Source organism: Pseudophryne corroboree, chromosome 1, assembly GCF_028390025.1.
Source record: "Pseudophryne corroboree isolate aPseCor3 chromosome 1, aPseCor3.hap2, whole genome shotgun sequence".
In the NCBI taxonomy this organism is placed as follows: Eukaryota; Metazoa; Chordata; class Amphibia; order Anura; family Myobatrachidae; genus Pseudophryne; species Pseudophryne corroboree.
Window position 1 is genome coordinate 565784211 of NC_086444.1, and position 21308 is coordinate 565805518.

A 21308-nucleotide genomic window follows, 5' to 3' on the forward strand; every position below is an offset into this window, starting at 1 on the left:
ACGATGCTGATCCGACGTAAAAAAAAAAATCAGGTCAATATTGTCTGAAATGGCCGCTAATTGAATACTGCACTGTCTGATCCTCTCCGTCGGAGAGGATAAGACATGCATTGAATAGACCCCTTTGACTTCTTTGTAAATGGCTAATGTATATTAATAACCAATGAAATGTAGCAAAATTGAAATACAAGGCATATTCACCACCACTAGGTAAATCAGACTTCTTTGAACATAAAATATGTATTGTATTAAAATGTCTGAACAGGAAAACTATTTTAAATTCTATTAATAAATATGCAACAAACTGCATTTAAGAAGTTTAAAATAAAGGTTGTAACAGAAAAGGGATATACCTTTTTAAAAACAAATAAAATATTTTTACTGCCGCGTGCAGTTCTCTTCTGAAAGATAATGATCAGGCTCGTTCTCAGACGCGTGAGACTGATCTGGGGAAGTTCCTGGTAAAGGAGTATTAGGTACCTTACATGGGTCAATATCACTAATATTTGTTTCCATTTTGAGGCTAGAGTCAGTACATTTCTACCATTTCAAAATAAAAATGGACTCCACACCCCCGGTTATAAATCTTGCATAAAAAAATAATAAATAATATAGAACCTTGAAGTGATTATTGTATTAACGTGAATTAGAGCAATGAGAGAATACTCTTACTTTATTGCAAAATTTCTTGGTCCATAAAATACAATTTATCTTGCAAACAGCTGATTTAATGGGATCCAATGTGTACACCTACTTCGTGCATGCTTTCTCTGATATTTTATTTAATCCAATTGGGGTGTCACTGGAGACGTTTGTATTTATGCTCAGCAGGAATATGGGCACTACATATTTTATTTACAAGCTTGAAACCTCGGACCTGTGAATAGAATTAATTCTAGAAGAGAGGTATAAAGTGCCTATTGCAGTATCCGCTTAGTGCCACTTGCTATGAGGTTCCTGAAACTGATTGTAAAGCTACTTTGGACGCCCATTATTATGGCCAAAGGTAAGTTTCCAGCTGGGAGAAGGGAGACGAGTTATGGTCGGGTCCTATCATGGGCCGGCACACTAGCAGAGGGTGCAGAGCCTTCTGTCTTAATAGTATAATGCTAGACCTTAAACAGTCTGGGCTTGCAGCCTGTCCTCAAGGACAGGTAGGGCTCGGTTCTGGGCCCTAGTGTGTGTGTGTGTGTGGGGGCCACCGCCAAATGTTAACCTCTCACTACCACCGCAGTCACTTTAGAGTGTTCTCACTGTTAAGGAAGCGTGACACAAACAGATGAACATTCTGGGAACTTCAGTATTTCTCTAACGTCCTAGTGGATGCTGGGGACTCCGTAAGGACCATGGGGATAGACGGGCTCCGCAGGAGACGGGGCACTTTAAGAAAGAATTTGGATTCTGGTGTGTTCTGGCTCCTCCCTCTGTCCCTCCTCCAGACCTCAGTTTGAATCTGTGCCCGGACGAACTGGGTGGTGTTTAGTGAGCTCTCCTGAGCTTGCTATAAAGTATTTTTGTTAGGTTTTTTATTTTCAGGGAGATCTGCTGGCAACAGGCTCCCTGCATCGTGGGACTGAGGGGAGAGAAGCAGCCCTACTCTCTGAAGATAGGTCCTGCTTTTTAGGCTACTGGACACCATTAGCTCCAGAGGGATCATACACAGGATCTCACCCTTTGTCGTCCGATCCCGGAGCCGCACCGCCGTCCCCCTCCCAGAGCCGGAAGACAGAAGCCGGGGAAAGAAGCAAGAAGACTTCAAAATCGGCGGCAGAAGACTCCAGTCTTCACTGAGGTAGCGCACAGCACTGCAGCTGTGCGCCATTGCTCCCGCACTACACCCACATACTCTGGTCACTGTAGGGTGCAGGGGGGGTGCCCTGAGCAGCAATTAGGACCTCTTGGCAAAAGTTAGGCATATATACTGTTGGGCACTGTATATATGTATGAGCCCCCGCCATAATTTTGTACAGAAACGCGGGACAGAAGCCCGCCGCTGAGGGGGCGGGGCTTCTTCCTCGGCACTCACCAGCGCCATTTTTTCTCCACAGCTCCGCTGAGAGGAAGCTCCCCAGGCTCTCCCCTGCAAGGGTAAAAAGAGAGGGGGGGGGGCACATAAATTAGGCGCAAAAACAAAATATACAGCAGCTACTGGGTTAACACTAAGTTACTGTGTGATTCCTGGGACATATAGCGCTGGGGTGTGTGCTGGCATACTCTGTCTCTCCAAAGGGCCTTGTGGGGGAACTGTCTTCAAAAAGAGCATCTACTGTGTGTGTGGTGTATCGGTACACTTGTGTCGACATGTTTGACGAGGAAGGCTATGTGGAAGCAGAGCGGGAGCAAATGAATGTGGTGTCTCCGCCAATGGCGCCGACACCTGATTGGATGGATATGTGGAAGGTTTTAAATGATAATGTAAATTCCTTGCATAAAAGGTTGGATAAAGCTGAAGTCTTAGGACAGTCAGGATCAGGCACGGGCTGAGACCCTATGTCGCAGAGGCCGTCAGGGTCTCAGAAGCGCCCACTATCCCAAATTGTTGACACAGATACCGACATGGATTCTGACTCCAGTGTCTATTACGATGATGCAAAGTTACAGCCTAAATTGGCTAAAACCATCCGTTATATGATTATAGCAATGAAGGATGTGTTGCACATCAGAGGAAACCCCAGTCCCTGACAAAAGGGTTCATATGTATGGGGAAAAAAGGCAGGAGGTGACCTTTCCCCTTCACATGAGCTAAATGAGTTATGTAAAAAGGCTTGGGAGTCTCCAGATAAAAAACTGCAGATTTCCAAACGGATGCTTATGGCGTATCCTTTCCCGCAAACGGACAGGTTATGCTGGGAATCCTCCCCTAGGGTGGACAAAGCTCTAACACGCTTATCCAAGAGGGTAGCCCTGCCGTCACAGGATACGGCCACCCTAAAAGATGCTGCGGATAGAAAGCAAGAGGGTACCCAGTGATCGCGCTGATCCAAAAAAAAAAGTGGGTCCCATGGACCCCTCACTTTCGAAAATTGGGGTCCTACCGGTCTTTTTCTGTGTCCCATCAGAATGAAGGATCTTATTGATCTTAATCTTGTTTGGACACTACAAAAGTGTTGCAAGGTGGGGGGATGGGGTGACAGTGCTGCTGGGCTGTGTAGCATGCAGGACACCCTGCACCAGAGCTGTAACTAGACATTTTGGTGCCCTTAGGCAGAAAGTGAATTGGTGTTCCACCTCACTAGACTGTAAAGTATAGGCAGTGCGCGCCGGAAAATTTAAGCGGCGTGGCTTCATGGGGAAGGGGCGTGACCACATAATAGTGCCAGTTCACATTACACCACACAGTAGTTCCGCTTATACAGATTGCACCGGGTAGAACCTCCTATACACACTGCGCCAGGTAGAGCACGTTATACATATTGCACCAGGTAGAGCACATTATACATATTGCACCAGGTACAGCACGTTATACACTTTGCTCCAGGTACAGCTCGCTATACACTTTGCTCCAAGTAGAGCACTTTATACACATTGCGCCAAGTAGAGCACTTTATACACATTGCGCCAGTTAGAGCGCATTATTATACACATTGCGCCCAGTAGAGCTCGTTATACACAATGCGCCCGGTAGAGCACGTTGTATACATTGCACCAGGTAGAGCACATATAAACATTGCACCAGGTAGAACACTTAAGACGCATTGCACCAGGTAAATCAAATATAAACATTGCACAAGGTAGAGAACGTTATACATATTGCACCAGGTAGAGCACATTACACATTCCAGCAGGCAGAGCACGTTACACACATTGCGCCCAGGCAGAGCACGTTACACACACTGCGCCCAGGCAGAGCACGTTACACACATTGCGCCAGGTAGAGCACGTTACACACATTGCGCCAGGTAGAGCACGTTACACACATTGCGCCAGGTAGAGCACGTTACACACATTGCGCCAGGTAGAGCACGTTACACACATTGCGCCAGGTAGAGCACGTTACACACATTGCGCCAGGTAGAGCGCCGAGACACATTGCACCAGGTAGAGTGCCGAGACGCATTGCGCAAGGTAGAGCGCCAAGACACATTGCATCATACCCCGGGCACACACAGCAGCTACCCACCACACACACACACACACACACACACACACACACACACAGCATCTGCCCACCTTATACCCCGGACGCGCGCGCACACACACACAGCATCTGCCCACCTTATACCCTGGACGCACACACAGCATCTGCCCACCGTATACCCCGGACACAAACACAGCATCTGACCACCTCATTCACCGTGCACACTCAGCAGCTGCCCACCTCATACTCCAGACATATACACACACACACACACACACACACACACACACACACACCTCATAATCCCTCCCCTCTTATACCCCGTGCACACACCCAGTAATTGCCCCCCAACTCCCATACAACCCGGACACACAAGCAGTAATTTAACCTTCTCTCCTTATACCCCGTGCACACACCCAGTAATTGCCCCCACCTCCCAAAACAACCCCATACAAGCAGTAATTGACCATCTCCCCTTGTACCCCAGGCGCGCACACACACACTAACTGGCCCCCTCCACTTACACACCGCAACAGTGCAAGCACCTCCTCGCTGGCAGAGCCCATATGGCAGGCATGGCGAGAGCCGGCAGCCAGAAGTCCGTTTACAGCAGCGCAGAGACCGGAATGGCGGGAGATGTACACCGCACCCACTGGCCGGCGCTCAGAGCGGCTGTCAGGAGCGGCGGGGAAACTGACCTGCGGAGAGGCAGTGCGCTCAGTCCATGAGCACGGGCGCCGGAGCGGAGGGTTCAGGCAACAGTAGCGCCAAGTCTGTGATGAATCGGTGCCTCCGCGGTGCTCACCTTCTCCCCGCACAGGCATCAATCAGTCACTTAACAGGAAGTGATTTTCTTCTGCAGCAGAGCGCGTCCCCGGGGACTCGCCCATTTCAGAAAAGTGAGTCACCTTCCCTCAAAATCGGGTAAAATACGCGCTATAGAGCGTTTTTGCGATCACTGGTACCCTGAAGTCCATTTACACACATTCAGGTACCTTACTAAGGCCGGCAATTGCGTCGGCCTGGGTGTGTAGTGCTGTAGCAGCATGTATCACCTTATCTGAGGAACTTGATACCTTAGACAAGGATACTATATTAATGACCCTGGGGCATATAAAAAACGCTGTCCTATATGAGAGATGCTCAAAGAGACATTAGCCTACTGGGCTCTAGAATAAATGCAATGTCTATTTCTGCCAGAAGGGTGCTGTGGACTCGGCAATGGACAGGTGATGCCGACTCAAAAAGGCATATGGAGGTTTTACCTTACAAGGGTGAGGAATTGTTTGGGGAGGGTCTCTCGAACCTAGTATCCACAGCTACTGCTGGAAAGTCAAATTTTTTGCCATATGTTCCCTCACAACCTAAGAAAGCACCGTATTACCAAATGCAGTCCTTTCGATCACAAAAAGGCAAAGTCCGAGGTGTGTCCTTTCTTGCCAGAGGCAGGGGCAGAGGAAGGAAGCTGCACAACACAGCTAGTTCCCAGGAACAGAAGTCCTCCCCGGCTTCCACTAAATCCACCGCATGACGCTGGGGCTCCACAGGCGGAGCTAGGCCCGGTGGGGGCGCGTCTCCGAAATTTCAGCCACAAGTGGGTTCACTCCCAGGTGGATCCCTGGGCAATGGAGATTGTGTCTCAGGGATACAAGCTGGAATTCGAAGAGATGCCTCAAATCGGCCCTGCCAGCTTCCCCGTTAGAGAGGGAAATAGTGTTAGCTGCAATTCACAAATTGTATCTTCAGCAGGTGGTGGTCAAGGTTCCCCTCCAACAAGGGAAGGGTTATTATTCGACCATGTTTGTGGTACCGAAACCGGACGGTTCGGTAAGACCCATATTGAATTTAAAATCCCTGAACATATACCTGAAAAGGTTCAAGTTCAAGATGGAATCGCTCAGCGAGGTCATCGCAAGCCTGGAAGGGGGGGATTTTATGGTGTCTCTGGACATAAAGGATGCATACCTTCATGTTCCCATTTATCCACCTCATCAGGCGTACCTCAGATTTGTGGTACAGGATTGTCCTTACCAATTCCAGACGTTGCCGTTTGGTCTCTCCACGGCACCGAGAATATTTACCAAGGTAATGGCGGAAATGATGGTACTCCTGCGAAAGCAGGGGGTCACAATTATCCCATACTTGGACGATCTCCTCATAAAGGCGAGGTCCAGAGAGCAGTTGCTGATCAGCGTAGCACGCTCCTGGGAAGTGTTACAACAGCACGGCTGGATTCTAAATATTCTAAAGTCGCAGTTGATTCCTACGACTCGTCTGCCCTTCCTGGGCATGATTCTGGACACAGACCAGAAGAGGGTTTATCTCCCGATGGAGAAGGCTCAGGAGCTCATGACACTGGTCAGAGACCTGTTAAAACCGAAACAGGTGTCGGTGCATCACTGCACGCGAGTCCTGGGAAAGATGGTGGTATCATACGAGGCCATTCCCTTCGGCAGGTTCCATGTGAGGACCTTTCAATGGGATCTGTTGGACAAGTGGTCCGGATCACATCTTCAGATGCATCGGCTGATCACCCTATCCCCCAGGGCCAGGGTGTCTCTCCTGTGGTGGCTGCAGAGTGCTCACCTCCTCGAGGGCCGCAGATTCGGCATTCAGGACTGGGTACTGGTGACCACGGATGCAAGCCTCCGAGGGTGGGGGGCAGTCACACAGGGAAAAAATTTCCAAGGTCTGTGGTCAAGTCAGACTTGCCTGCACATCAACATCCTGGAACTAAGGGCCATATAGAACGCCCTACGTCAAGCGGAGACCCTGCTTCGCGACCAATGTGTTCTGATTCAGTCAGACAACATCACCGCAGTGGCTTATGTAAACCGCCAAGGCGGCTCAAGGAGCAGGGTGGCGATGGCGGATGCCACCAGAATTCTTCGCTGGGCGGAGAATCACGTAAGAGCACTGTCAGCAGTGTTCACTCCGGGAGTGGATAACTGGGAAGCAGACTTCCTCAGCAGGCACGACCTCCACCCGGGAGAGTGGGGACTTCATCAAGAAGTCTTCGCGCAGATTGCAAGTCGGTGGGAACTGCCACAGGTGGACATGATGGCATCCCGCCTCAACAAAAAGCTACAGAGGTATTGCGCCAGGTGCAGAGACCCTCAGGCGATAGCTGTAGACGCACTAGTGACACCGTGGGTGTTCCAGTCGGTTTATGTATTTCCTCCTCTTCCTCTCATACCCAAGGTGCTGAGAATCATAGGAAAAAGAGGAGTGAGAACAATACTCATTGTTCCGGATTGGCCAAGAAGGACTTGGTATCCAGATCTGCAAGAAATGCTCACAGAGGACCCATGGCCTCTGCCTCTAAGACAGGACTTGTTGCAACAGGCGCCTTGTCTGTTCCAAGACTTACCGCGGCTGCGTTTGACGGCATGGCGGTTGAACGCCGGATCCTAGCAGAAAAAGGCATTCCGGATGAGGTTATTCCTACGCTGATAAAGGCTAGGAAGGACGTGACGGCTAAACATTATCACCGTATATGGTGAAAATATGTTGCTTGGTGTGAGGCCAGGAAGGCCCCCACGGAGGAATTCCAGCTGGGCCGTTTCCTTCACTTTCTTACAGTCGGGAGTGACTTTGGGCCTGAAATTGGGTTCCATTAAGGTCCAGATTTCAGCCCTGTCTATTTTCTTTCAAAAAGAACTGGCTTCTCTGCCTGAAGTTCAGACTTTTGTAAAGGGAGTGCTGCATATTCAGCCCCCTTTTGTGCCTCCGGTGGCACCTTGGGATCTTAACGTGGTGTTGTTTCCTGAAGTCACACTGGTTTGAGCCACTAAAAACCGTGGAGTTAAAATATCTCACGTGGAAGGTGGTCATGATGTTAGCCTTGGCTTCGGCTAGGCGTGTGGTGTCAGAATTAGCGGATTTGTCACATAAAAGCCCCTATCTGGTTTTCCATATGGACAGGGCAGAATTGCGGACACGTCCACAATTTCTGCCAAAAGTGGTGTCCTCTTTTCATATGAACTAACCTATTGTGGTGCCTGTGGCTACTCGTGACTTAGAGGATTCCGAGTTATTAGATGTGGTCAGGGCTTTGAAGGTCTATGTAGCCAGAACGGCTAGAGTCAGGAAAACAGTCGCTGTTTATCCTGTATGCACCCAACAAGCTGGGTGCTCCTGCTTCAAAGCAAACTATTGCTCGCTGGATCTGTAACGCGATTCAGCAGGCTCATTCTGCGGCTGGATTGCCGCTGCCAAAATCAGTTAAAGCCCATTCCACTAGGAAGGTGGGCTCTTCTTGGGCGGCTGCCCGAGGGGTCTCTGCATTACAGCTTTGCCGAGCAGCTACTTGGTCAGGTTCGAACACTTTTGCGAAGTTCTACAAGTTTGATACCCTGGCTGAGGAGGACCTTGTGTTTGCTCATTCGGTGCTGCAGAATCATCCGCACTCTCCCGCCCGTTTGGGAGCTTTGATATAATCCCCATGGTCCTTACGGAGTCCCCAGCATCCACTAGGACGTTAGAGAAAATAAGATTTTACTTACCGGTAAATCTATTTCTCGTAGTCCGTAGTGGATGCTGGGCGCCCGTCCTAAGTGCGGACTTCTTCTGCAATACTTGTATATAGTTATTGCTTAAATAAGGGTTATGTTATAGTTGCATCAGGATTGATCTGATGCTCTGTTGTTGTCCATACTGTTAACTGGGTAAGTTTATCACAAGTTATACGGTGTGGCTGGTATGAGCCTTGCCCTTGATTTCCAAAATCCTTTCCTTGTACTGTCAGCTCTTCCGGGCACAGTTTCTCTAACTGAGGTCTGGAGGAGGGACATAGAGGGAGGAGCCAGAACACACCAGAATCCAAATTCTTTCTTAAAGTGCCCTGTCTCCTGCGGAGCCCGTCTATCCCCATGGTCCTTACGGAGTCCCCAGCATCCACTACGGACTACGAGAAATAGATTTACCGGTAAGTAAAATCTTATTTCAATTTTGCAAACCATAAGCACCAAATGACAATTGTCAAAATTGGAAAATGCAACATTAGAATGATAAAGGCTGAATAGTTAGTAAGCCAACATACATGAAGATGGCTAATACCAAGTAAATGAAGCATCAAGAGAAAAACATTGACATGCCCTGAAAAATAGTCAATCTGGGTTATCACAGTGTAAAAGCATAATGGGTAATGGAATACATGGGATACAGCAGCAATACCCTTAATCTCCCATTAGTGGCATCAACCCAGCCTCCACACCAGTTGGTGGGAACAAAATCGTAAGATAAGAGCATAGACGTATTGCAGGGGCATATTTTGGGACAGCATTGTATCTGAGGTGCAGAAATAGGGATGCAGAGGTCCATGATCCTATTTAGTGCATCCTGATTGTGTCCATCTACGCCACACATGGTCCTACTTCCATTCAGTGTTTCTGGCTATATACATATATTTCTTGTGTCCTCCTGCAACATTAACTATTGATAACCAGCCATTAAAGGGCAGATCTGAGAGGGCGATCCAGGAATAAGCAATGTGAGCATACAAGTATTAAAAACATAATGAGGTGCCTTTTAGCACCTCATCTGCCAAGATCCCCAGAGAGCACACAGCAGGCGTCTGTATTGGCAGGGGTCCACCAGTGCTCAACATGAGTAAGTCTTGTCCTGAAGGTCCCAGTGACTGCTCAGTCTCACACCTAATGCTAGAAAGTTTGCCTAGAGGTACGGCATTTAGGGCACATATCTGAGTGACCTTCAAATGTATAAATATGAATCTGTGAATTATGTGCTGTGGAAACTGAACCACTGAATTTGTTGAAGCCTCAGAAGCTGTAAACAGATGGCTCACCAGAGCTATAGGCTATTCCCCATCCTTAAGGGGGTGCCGTGTCACCCTTCCAAGAAATCTTAAGACTGCAAGGTATTTGAGTGGTGACTGGGCCATACAGCATGAATATAAAATGGAGACAGTATGGCAGGGGTTAACGCTGCAAACCAATTTCTTAAGGCCGGACTCTAATAGGGGGAGAAGCAGTGCATATCTAAGCTATTTCTATACAGCTTGGACATGCTATATATCTATAGAATCGGGACCATGGTATCCCAAGCTCTGCTTAGGGATGAGAACATTCAGTACCCCATTCTCTTATAACTCCCCAGGGGAGGAAACCCCCCTCATTTTCCCCACACCACCCTGGGCTTTAATGAGGCAAGTTCAGGCAGTCTGCAAGAATTCCACAGTGGAGTAGCCAGGCCAATACCCTGATTCCTCATGGGTTTTGAGACCAAATTCCACACCCTTGCTGCCTGCATGACCAGAGAGCTACCAGACCCAAGTTGACACTCAACAGTGCATATATGGGTGTATGGGAATGGTGGAAAACTTCTTCCATACCAGATTTGTTTAGTAATGAGGCACATTTCTTTGAGGTAAGCAAACAACCCCAGTTCTGGTCAGAGACAAACCCTTAAACTCTAGAATGTATAAAGATATGTTAAAATGAATAACCCCATTGTTTTTATGAATTTCTGCATGTTATGTCGCTTGACTACCTTCCCAATTAAATTTTTTTTTAAATTGCATCCAAGATGGCTGCCATACTGGTGACATACCCTAAAGTTTTCCCCCACTCCCATATGTGTAGACCCTAGATTCATATTTCCATACTTATTTTCATTTCTATAAGGGTGTTTCCATGCTTATTGACCACTCTGTTCTGTAAAGCTACACTTCAAACTATGTGCTGTCTGACCAGTGGGATGACAGATATAACGATTAATCTGTCATCCCATATATACAACAATGCGTGATATATTGTACATGGCCACATTCACTGGTTTCCTATTGTTGCCAAGATTATCTCATTGGGTATGCAGGTTGCCCAGTGGGACTACCATGCAAATATAATACTGGAGTGCACGATTGAGGGTACACATTAGATTGTGCCAGATGTATCGTTCCGATACGCGTCTTAAGCAGGGTACACAGTCTAATATATTGTTCAGTCTCCATATTTCATCTTTCTTGAACTAACTGCTAGTAGCTCTAGCTAAATCAGGATATTGTGTTTCTAGATTTAGACAGTGGTAAATCCTCTGGACACTTTGTAGTCAAGAAAAGCTCTCCTTTTGGGTGTGTTTTGTTAGATGACAAAAAGGTCATCCTTTCAATATACCAAAGCTGGTTGGCTAGCTTCCAAGCTGATTAGGTGTAATTTGTCAGACTTGCACTGGAGCAGAGATGATTTGGGAAATGTGAGGACCTACTGTACCAGTTTGATTTCCCTGGGTGGCATGGCGACTGCACAGTTTTCGGTCTACACACGTTATGATTTTTCTTACATTTAATGATACTGGTTTTGAATTGGCTGTACAAGAGTTTTGCTAAGCTGTCATTAAGGGTAGGTACACTTTGAACGACACATGGTCTCCCAGTGGGATAAAGGAGAAAATTGGCTCGTTAAATCCTTTTTCCTTGAATTTTTGCTGGGGGACACTAGGCGACCGCCATTTTCTGCTCTAGTTGTTTTGTCCTTTGGGTATTTGTTAGTAAAATGGACTCCATTCTGGCATGGTAGTATAGAATGGTAGTTGTCAGGGCTATTTTAAAGTGCTGTCCTGCACTCCAAGTGCTCCAGTGTCCTATATTGGATTCCGAGAAAAACTTTGTGGAAAAATCTCATTAATTTTTGTCTGTCTTTGCAGTCAGACACAAAAAGAAAAAACAAACAAACCCCGCAGCAGTCGATCATGCAGGAAGGAGAAATGGCAGCATTCTTGTGTAGAATGGCAGCTGCCCTGTTTCCTTTTTATCAGTGAAAAATGGGCTTCTCATTGAAAATAACCGTAACTTAAGATCTAGTTGGAAATTTATAAATGCTTGATGTGATAAATATCAACCAATTTATATTTATTTATTTTTTCACCTCTTTTAGGCGCTACAGCTCTGAATGAAACCTTCGACTTCATGGATTCTGTATCGGACCTTCAAAAAAGTACAGTGGAAGGTGTGGGGCAACTAGTAAAATTGTAGATTATTGAAGATACTTTATATTATATGAACTTAATATATGTAAATAAATATTAACTTTGCCATAAATTGCCCGTGTTCACATTCTTTTAGTCAGACAGTGCTAACATATATTTTTTTTATATTTTCATTTCCTTTTTTTTATTTTTTGTTATTTGACTTATTTAAGGTATGGGTTCTTGCCTGTATAAATTGAGCCGTACATTTTACTGGTATATAATTTAAAAATGTGTTTCCCATTCTAAATACATATTTTTTTTTTTATTTTTTTTTTTTTAATGAATTCATTAATGTTATCAAATATAAAAGCAAAACCTTAATGCCTGAGCAGTACTTTGATTGCAGCCACCTATCCCAAATATCTTAAGATTTGGACTCTACATTACAAGAAATAAATATTTTCATGGGGGACAATGACCAATGAAACCCAGGCACTGAAAGCTGGAACTGTAGATGCCATCTAGGAGCTGGCATACTTTGGCTAGACCTATAACATTGATTGCTATTCCGGTTGATGTCTCTCTACACCCCCCAATAGAACACACTGCAGGCGTACGAAAGAAACAAGGAAATGCCAGTAGAAGAGTGCCGTGTTTCACCTTACACCAAAACATATTGACCATAGGGCGTTACTATAAAAGGTGTCTTGAGGGAAATGACATTTAGGACAATCTGCAGTAGCCGGCCTAGCTGCACCTCAAACCTGACCAGATCACTAGTATCCTGTAGTATGCTAATGAAGGACTGAACATGATCGTTTGGTCCTTGATTAATATCACTCAATGTTTACCCATGTTCCGATATATGTTGGGCTGACGTCTGCTGGATACACATTGCTCGAGTGTGTACCCAGCTTAACAGAGGCAGTAGATTCTTGTGCACATGAAAGTTTTATTCAACAAATCATCACTTAAGTGGCTTGCATCCAATTCCCAGCTGCGGTAGGTCTAAGGAATGGTGGGTATTCAGGATAAAGGAGTATAGACAGGAAAGGGATCTGAGAGAAAAGAGAAACCATTTCAATGGAGAATCTAGAATAGAAGGGAGCTTGAATAAAAACTGAGTCACAAGGACGTTTTGGAGTTGTCCATAGTCGCTACACAATGGTGAAAAGGGTTTAAGAACAGGTTTGTAATATAATCCTAATGTCGATCTACCATGGTCACCCCACACTTCTCGCACCTGAAGGGCTGAGAGCTCAGGTGGTGACACAGAATACCATAAAGGAGTATCTGGGTCAATACCCTGGAATTGCAGTATAGTTCTAATTATGCCTCAAATTTTAATAGCCGGTGTAATCAAGGGTATTCCCGAGCGGAGCACTTTACTACTTAATAAAGCTTGTAACAGTGTATACGCAGGGCACAACATAAGAAATATGGAGACTGAGACTTAACTAGCGCTTCTTATTCTTGCTGATGCTTATTCACAGGCTTCCATCACTCGTATTAGAAGTATCATGTAAATAAATATAAAGTGCATATAGTGAAATACCGTTTTAATAGCATACATATATGACACACATTTATTTAAAAATATCAAAGGTCAGGTATTTGTGCAAATATCTGCAAGCAGCAAGGAATGACAAACTAATTACCAGATCATTCAGAACTGTTTTTAGGCAGTTCTAAAAGTGCATGGGAGATGGTATAGGGATTTCCGGATAATCCCACCATACATGGATCTTACTGGATACTGGTCTTTAAGTCCGTCCTCAGGCTTGTCAGAAGGTAACCGACGCGTTTCCACCCCGAGCTGGGGTCTTTGTCAAGGTTCAAAAAAGTCTGAATGCTGACCTCCTCATTCTGGCTGCTATTTAAATGCAGCACCAATTAGAATCCTAATTGCCCAGCTGGACCCTATACATAAAAAAACTACAAGTCCCATGGTCCTTTGCTGTGGGCGTCCCTATCGTCATGGAAACTCCAATCCTCGTCTGGAATTTCTGTAGGGGGCGGGCTTGTTGTCATAGTGCCCTGTCTGTGTTCCTTTCCAGTGTATCCTCCAACACTATGCGGCGTAACGTCACTTCCGGTTGCTATCGGGGTGGGCTTGTTGCCATAGTGCTTAGTCCTGGTTACTTTCCCATGTAACCTCCAGCGCTACACAGCGTAGCGTCACTTCCGGTTTCCGTTGCTATGGAAACCCGTGTCTCTGTCCGCCACTGCTCGATCCGCGGCCGGGTAGCACATGTGGTTACATTAGACTCTTACTTAGATCTCCCACCATGTGGTTCTAATAGAATCTATCAAATGTCCTTTTAATATAGTTTCTAGATTCAGTTAGTTAAAGCCGTAACGTCACTTCCGGTGACGTCCATGGTGCATACTCTTTGTTTACATTTACCTAAGAGAATGTTTTGACAATAAACAAAAAGTGAGTTATCAACCATATTACCTCATCTTACATTATTATAAAATCCTCTAATAATTTGAATAGAATCGATGTGTATTTAAAAAGTATTATGTGCAATCCCTGTAGCTCAATAGCTATATAATAACTGCATTTGTTACATTAAATACCATGGTATTTAATGTAACAAATGCAGTTATTATATAGCTATTGAGCTACAGGGATTGCACATAATACTGTGATGCAATAGCTACCTGGTATTCAACATAACAAATGTAGCTACTGTTGCAAGATACATTTCCCTTTATTTAAAGGGGTTTTTTTCAGCAGAGAAACTATACTTATATGCTGCATCATAGAGCAACTTAATAACAATTTGGCTCATAAGGATCTTATAAGCAGACACAATTGGTGCTTCCTTCCTTTTCATTAGAAGCTCTCCCCAGCAGCTACACTGTATTTTTACAACAATAACAGCTGCTGCTGTGGGAGACTTTATTAACTGACTTGCAATTAAGGAAGCCACTGCTGCAGAAGCAACTTAATAGTTACATGTTATTCATTGTAACAAATGCAGTTACTGTGGAAAGCTACATTTTTCTCCACTTAAAGTGATTTGTATAATAAACGTAATTGAGATTTTCAGTGCCCCATTTTTTGGAAAACACATAGGGACATATTTAAATGTACATTTAATTGTTGTAGTGGGGATACATGAATAATATATTGTACAACTTGCACTAACTATTATGACATATGAAAATGTGCAAAAATTATAGAATAGTGGGGGAATTATTAGATATCCCTATGTAACTACAGTATTCATTCAACATTCAGCATTCATTCACATGCTGATGCTATTTATAGCATTCAGCTTATGAGCATTTCTCTGATAAGGAGACACACTAGATGTGTGTGTGTGTGTGTCCCCCCCCCCCCCCCCCCTTTTTTCCTATTAAAGCTGTCTCCAGTAATCACATTGTAACGTACTATAACAGGAATAGTTACTATAGGAGAATACATTATTTGACTTGGAATAAGGGGAGTTATTGTGGAATGCTGTTAATGTGTTATGTAGACCTATTGCCATATTTCTGATACTTTTTAAGTGGATTACTAATATATATTTAATATTTCACGGAATTTAGTAATTCAACATTAGGTTGATACATTCAAGGAATAATAAAGACACGACACAGGTAGCGCACCTTGATATTAAATTTATTTTCATTTATTACATATATTATACAAGCTTACTATAATTTATTTCGTGGTTAGACAATTTTAATGAATCTATTAAAGGTTAATTTTTAACTTTCATTTGTGCGCCAACAAAGAGACATTCTTTTCTTTTCTCTTTCTCCTGTATAACATTACTTGTCTCTGGTAGCACCCCCGAACGTCCTACAATCAATACTTAATGAAACTGATGGACATTTGTTGGGGTTTCTTCTTATAAATATTTAGAAATTCAACAGCTGGTGCAGAACATATCCCCTTTTTTCCCCCCATTCCCTGTATATCTTGAAAAGTGTCAGTGCCAGTCAGATACATATCCATTTAAATTACATGTTCAATCCACACTTATAAAAGCATGTTTCAAACCACTGTCTCAATCTTTTCGCTCCTTTTTAAAACCATCTGATTTTTGTTTTGTCACGAAGGACAGGGCTGCACTGATCCAGGAAATGCTTCATCAGGGTGCTACATGAGACTGCTGTTCATATTTGGGTAATTACATTGCACCCTTGCATTGCTAAATAGTGATCATTTGCTGCAGACAGAAATAGTTGAAATTGACAAACCTGACATAGCACAACGTAGAGCTATACTTTTAATATCTCCTCAGTGTCTTGCTGTTCTTCTGTGGCTAAGGGTATGGTGCTGTATAGAGGGACACATTAGAATGAATTCTGACTTGGAAGCAAAGCAAAAAAGAGCAACTAACTTTGAATCTTTGTTTAAAAACTTTGTTATGCTGCTTGTGGTTTAACAGGGGAGTCTACCCTTTTCCAACATTACAGTGCAATGTTAAGGGAAACTGCTTAGGCTAAACAGTATTTATTTTTATTATATTTTTTAAGTCATTCCCCCCCCCCCCCCCCCCTCCCCAAGTCAAGTTTTAAAAACAATGAGGCCTTATTTAGGACCTAGGTTGAATGTTTTCATCCTGTTTATTATCTCTGAAACTATGTAACTACTAGCAAATAAAACTGCCTTTCACCCTCAAACTCATCTGTGTATTTAAACCTATGTGATTCATGACTTGCTTGTAATTGTTGAGATGTTCAGTATAGCATAGTTTTTTTTGTTGCGTTCTGACTGTTTACTCAAATCTCTTCTTGTGAAGCTAACCAGTTGGTTTAGAAGTAGGTTTCTTAATTGTACTTAATATAACTGAACTTCTGGGGTGCTGGTGTGGGAATCATATCAATCGTTGAGCAACATATGGCACCTGACATTTCTTATGTACTGACCTAAATGTCTGAACAAGGTTAAGACTAGGGAATGCACAAACAAAACTCTTAAGAGCTACAGCCATGGCCAATAGTCTTGAATTGTGAATTTTCATTATTTTAAATAAACATTTGCATACCTGCGTTAAGATGTACCTTGCGTCCGCAGTATATATTACCATATACGATAATAGTGCGCTGAACGTCGCAGCACTATGTCCCTTAAGAGAAAGCAAGTAGCTGCACACATGGTATATTGAGGTCCAACACGCAGATAGATCTGTCTAGCTGATATTAAGCTATGCATACAAAATAACATGTACAGTATATCATTCAGTATGAAGCATACATGCCTGAGTGGTACAGAATTACAGTTACAAAAGAAACCGATACAGCCAGTAAACATCACCCTATCCCATAGAACATTCCTCAATGTCTTCCTCACAGCAACTACTCTAAGTCCTAGAAACTACATATATCAAACAGTGGCAGTTAACAGGTTGTTGGTTTCGGTCTCCTTCCATTGGCCCAGGAGAGGGAGGTTTCTCATTCATGGTGTTATTGGTCAGTTCATATGTAAGCAATGTCCAGTTTGAAGATGCAGGTACAGGGATTAACCACTGGTTTCTCAGGAAGTCCTTTGTTCTTAGCATGTGACTTTATATTCGTACATTTGGTCATAACTAATCGTTGCAATGTGCTAAAATTTACCCATAGCTATCAAATTAATCCACACATTTTTCCTGACCATTGACACTAAGCATGATATAATAAACTTGTTCCGTCCCAATAATATATATATGATTTTACACTCCACTATATAAATACACAATAATAAAAGTCTGGTGCTGGACATGTTTTGTCTGTGTAATTTGTGTTTGAGTGCGTCTCTATGGCGTTTCTCAGTGATTGTGCCTTTTACCGTATATACACCCACCACACTGCAACACGCATGCTGTACGACTCTATGCATGATGTACGGTAAAGAAGCATGGTTCATCCATATACGTCAATTGCGTCCTTACGCCACCAGCGAGAAGCACAAATCTGTGTGTAGTTTGTATTGTCTTATTTTTCCGACTTTGACAGTCCACAAAACTATCATAACTGTCACACTAAACACAATTTTAAATATTTCAAACAATAATTGGTGACCTAGACACACACGTATCCATTTTGCAAATCAGACATTGACTATAGTTGGGGAAAACAGGGAAGAGGACCGGACATTCTTTATATACACTCGGTGGTCATGAGACCATTGGTTGGATGGGAGGCGGTCGAAATACCGACGCCGGACTCCCGACCAGCACAATCCTGACATATTCTCCCTCCGTGGGTCTTCATGACACCCATAGAGGGAGAATATAATAGTGTAGCGAGGGGCCGCGTTCCGCTCGCCACCCCTGACTGGATTGTGTGGTCGGGATTTCGACTGCCGGGATCCCGTCCAGCAGGATTTAGTACTGATCCCGGTTGGATGTAGGACGACATTCAACCTATAGAGTGTGCTGGGACAGTACTATGACCTATGTCTGATCCAAGCAATCGTTGCATACATACATGTACCTACGTCTTTGTACACTGATGTTTGGATTCGATAGAGGTTTTGCTGGGTAGAGGGAGAAAACACGCAAGTCGTAAAAGACATAAAATTTTCATGGTATATATTCCGGTCACCCCCTGAACATTGTTTCCATTCCTGGATCGTATGCTAGGTCTGTTTCATCATTGAACAAGGGTTATTTCAGATGTTATCCTTCCTAGATAACCTAAACCTTCGGTGTGTGGGGAGAGCCACTCGTATATATTGTTCTTCCACATATAACTATCTTTTGTACAGCCATGGTGTTAATTAGCTCTTTATCTGCTATGTGTGAATAGGCCATTGTCTGATTGTTCCTGATTTACGTCCCAATTTCCTGATTTCTTGTAATTGAGAATTAAACATACCAGGGATTTATCTATGGTATTGGCGGATCTTAAGGAATATAATAAAACTAGACCCCCCCCTAGACTTGTCAACTGGTAAAATGACAGCTGAATTGGGCACTACGGGGAATTTATTCTTAACTATTTTGTCTACCCCCTCCCCCCCACACACACACACACCTTAAATCTTGTGCTTCCTGTGTCACTACTGGGGCTACCTCAGCCATCAATCCAGTGTCCTGTCCATCCTAAGTTCATAGGTAACCTGGTATCTGAGATAATTTCTCCTTCATCCACTAGGGGCCACTGGAGTGCAGATACAATGGGGATATAGTAGGCAGTAACTGGGAGCTGGCACTTTAAATTTATAACCATGTGACTAGCTCCTCCCCTACTATGTTCCCCCTCCAAGCCAGTCTTAGTTTAGTTCCCAAGGGAGCTGGTGCACTTGGGTCTTCTCTGAAGAATTTTTTTTTTTTTTAAATGATTATTTTTCTTTCTTACACTCAGACTGGCAGCTCTGCCACTGCCAGTCTGCACCGCGGGAGCTGCCAGCGGGGTCCCATCGCAGCTGCGTGCGGCTCGGGATGGGCCCCGGCTCAAGGAGACACTGAGCTCTCCGGAGACTGGCCGGACACCGCTGCGTGCGGCGCGTGTCGGGGCCGCTACGTCGGCAGAAGATCCTGGCAGCACGGCAGCGGTGAGTATAAGTGACCGGACACCGTTGCGTGCGGCGCGTATTGCGGCCACTCCATCTACAGCAGCTGCGGTGAGTACAAACTTTACTTTAATCTAACATGAGACAGCCGCCAGAGTTTCTGACTCATCTCTGGTCTACAGTGGCTCACATCACCGCTCCCCGCTCTCAGTTTCCTTGTAAGACCCAGAGAGCCGTTGGCGCTGGCATCGGCTCTGCAGTCGGGGTTTGGGTCTTGCACTCTCCCCTCCCGCTGCCCGCTCTGGTCTTCGGCACCCCTCGCTCACCCCGCACACAGATCCCCGCTAGAACCTGTGCGGGGATACTCAGGGCGCCTAGTAAGTTTGAAACTGGCGCCATTACGGGGGGGGGGGGGGGGGGGGGGCTTAATCCCGCTTTACAATCAAGCCGTGGCTTGCATTGCCTGCAGGGCGCCCCAGCTAGGTTAGTGCTGTAGCTTCTGGGGTTCAGATGGACGCCAATACGGGAAGCGGAGCTTAAGCCCGCTCTACACAGCGGGCTCAGCTTCCTCCGCTCCCTGGCCGTTGCTCGCATTGCTCACAGAGTGCCTCCCGCTATGTTAGTCCTCCGCTCCCCGGCCGTGGCTCGCATCGCCGGCGGGGAATGTGGGGCGCCCTCCGCTACGTTAGCGCCGGAGTTTTTTTTAAGATTTAAATTGGGCGCCATAACGGGGGGGGGCGGAGCTTCATCCCGACTAATCCCGGCGGCTATGTACGCGCCGGCGCCCATTTACTCGTGCACAGCCCTCATTACAGAGTGTGATTATTTTTGTTTATGGGTCCAGCAAACCCAGAGATTGGGGAGGGTGACAAAAGAAAACATAACTCTCTCATTCCTCGGGAGACCACACATACAATGACTGATCTTTGCAATGTGTGACTTGTATTGGGATGGGATACCTACTACAGTCAGCATTGGGTTTATGAAGCCTCGTTCATCTCACAGTGGTGAGTAGCTTTTTCAATTATTACAAAGCCCTCCCTTAGCAGGATATTATAGCGCTAGCGCCGTTGATTTTACATAGGTGCCATAGCAGGGGGGAGGGCGGGGCTTACACCCTACTGTACATATAAGGTGGAACACAAGCATTCACCTCAGTTTATTATAATACCAGGGACTTCCAGGTACAGACCTGGTTTCTCGTCCCACATAACTTAACAGTGATAGACGTACTGTCTGCAAATCCAAAGGTCCACCCCACTATGGACTGCAATTATCCACAACCAGCGGAGCTTCCGAGAAACATGTATTGCTCCTGTTTCTTACTAATTTAGCAGTACACTATATACAGGGTGGGTATTGCCTTCCCTTTATTATTCCTTTGTTTCCCTTGGTACTAATGCTGTTTGTAATTTTACATGTGTTTGTCATCAGACACAGAGAAGGGAGATGTGCCTGTCACTGCACTTTATAGTGTGGAGATTACATAGGGCTGCACTTCTTTAACCCTCCTTTCTCTAACGTCCTAGTGGATGCTGGGAACTCCGTAAGGACCATGGGGAATAGCGGGCTCCGAAGAACGCTGGGCACTCTAGAAAGATTTAGGACTACCTGGTGTGCACTGGCTCCTCCCACTATGACCCTCCTCCAAGCCTCAGTTAGATTTCGTGCCCGGCCGAGGTTGGATGCACACTAGGGGCTCTCCTGAGCCCTTAGAAAGAAAGTATAGTTTTAGGTTTTTTATTTTCAGTGAGACCTGCTGGCAACAGGCTCACTGCAGCGAGGGACTAAGGGGAGAAGAAGCGAACTCGCCTGCTTGCAGCCGGATTGGGCTTCTTAGGCTAC

At 45.1% G+C, this 21308-nt stretch overlaps 1 protein-coding gene across 1 annotated transcript in view; it reads left to right on the forward strand.

The window, feature by feature from the left end:
- HAUS6 (HAUS augmin like complex subunit 6) overlaps positions 1-12134 on the forward strand; it is a 199397-nt gene extending 187263 nt beyond the window's left edge. The window contains exon 17 of the mRNA XM_063914178.1: positions 11971-12134. Coding sequence (XP_063770248.1) covers positions 11971-12068 — 98 coding nt within the window. The 3' untranslated portion in view covers positions 12069-12134. The remainder of the gene's footprint in view (positions 1-11970) is intronic.
- Positions 12135-21308: the final 9174 nt, after the last annotated feature.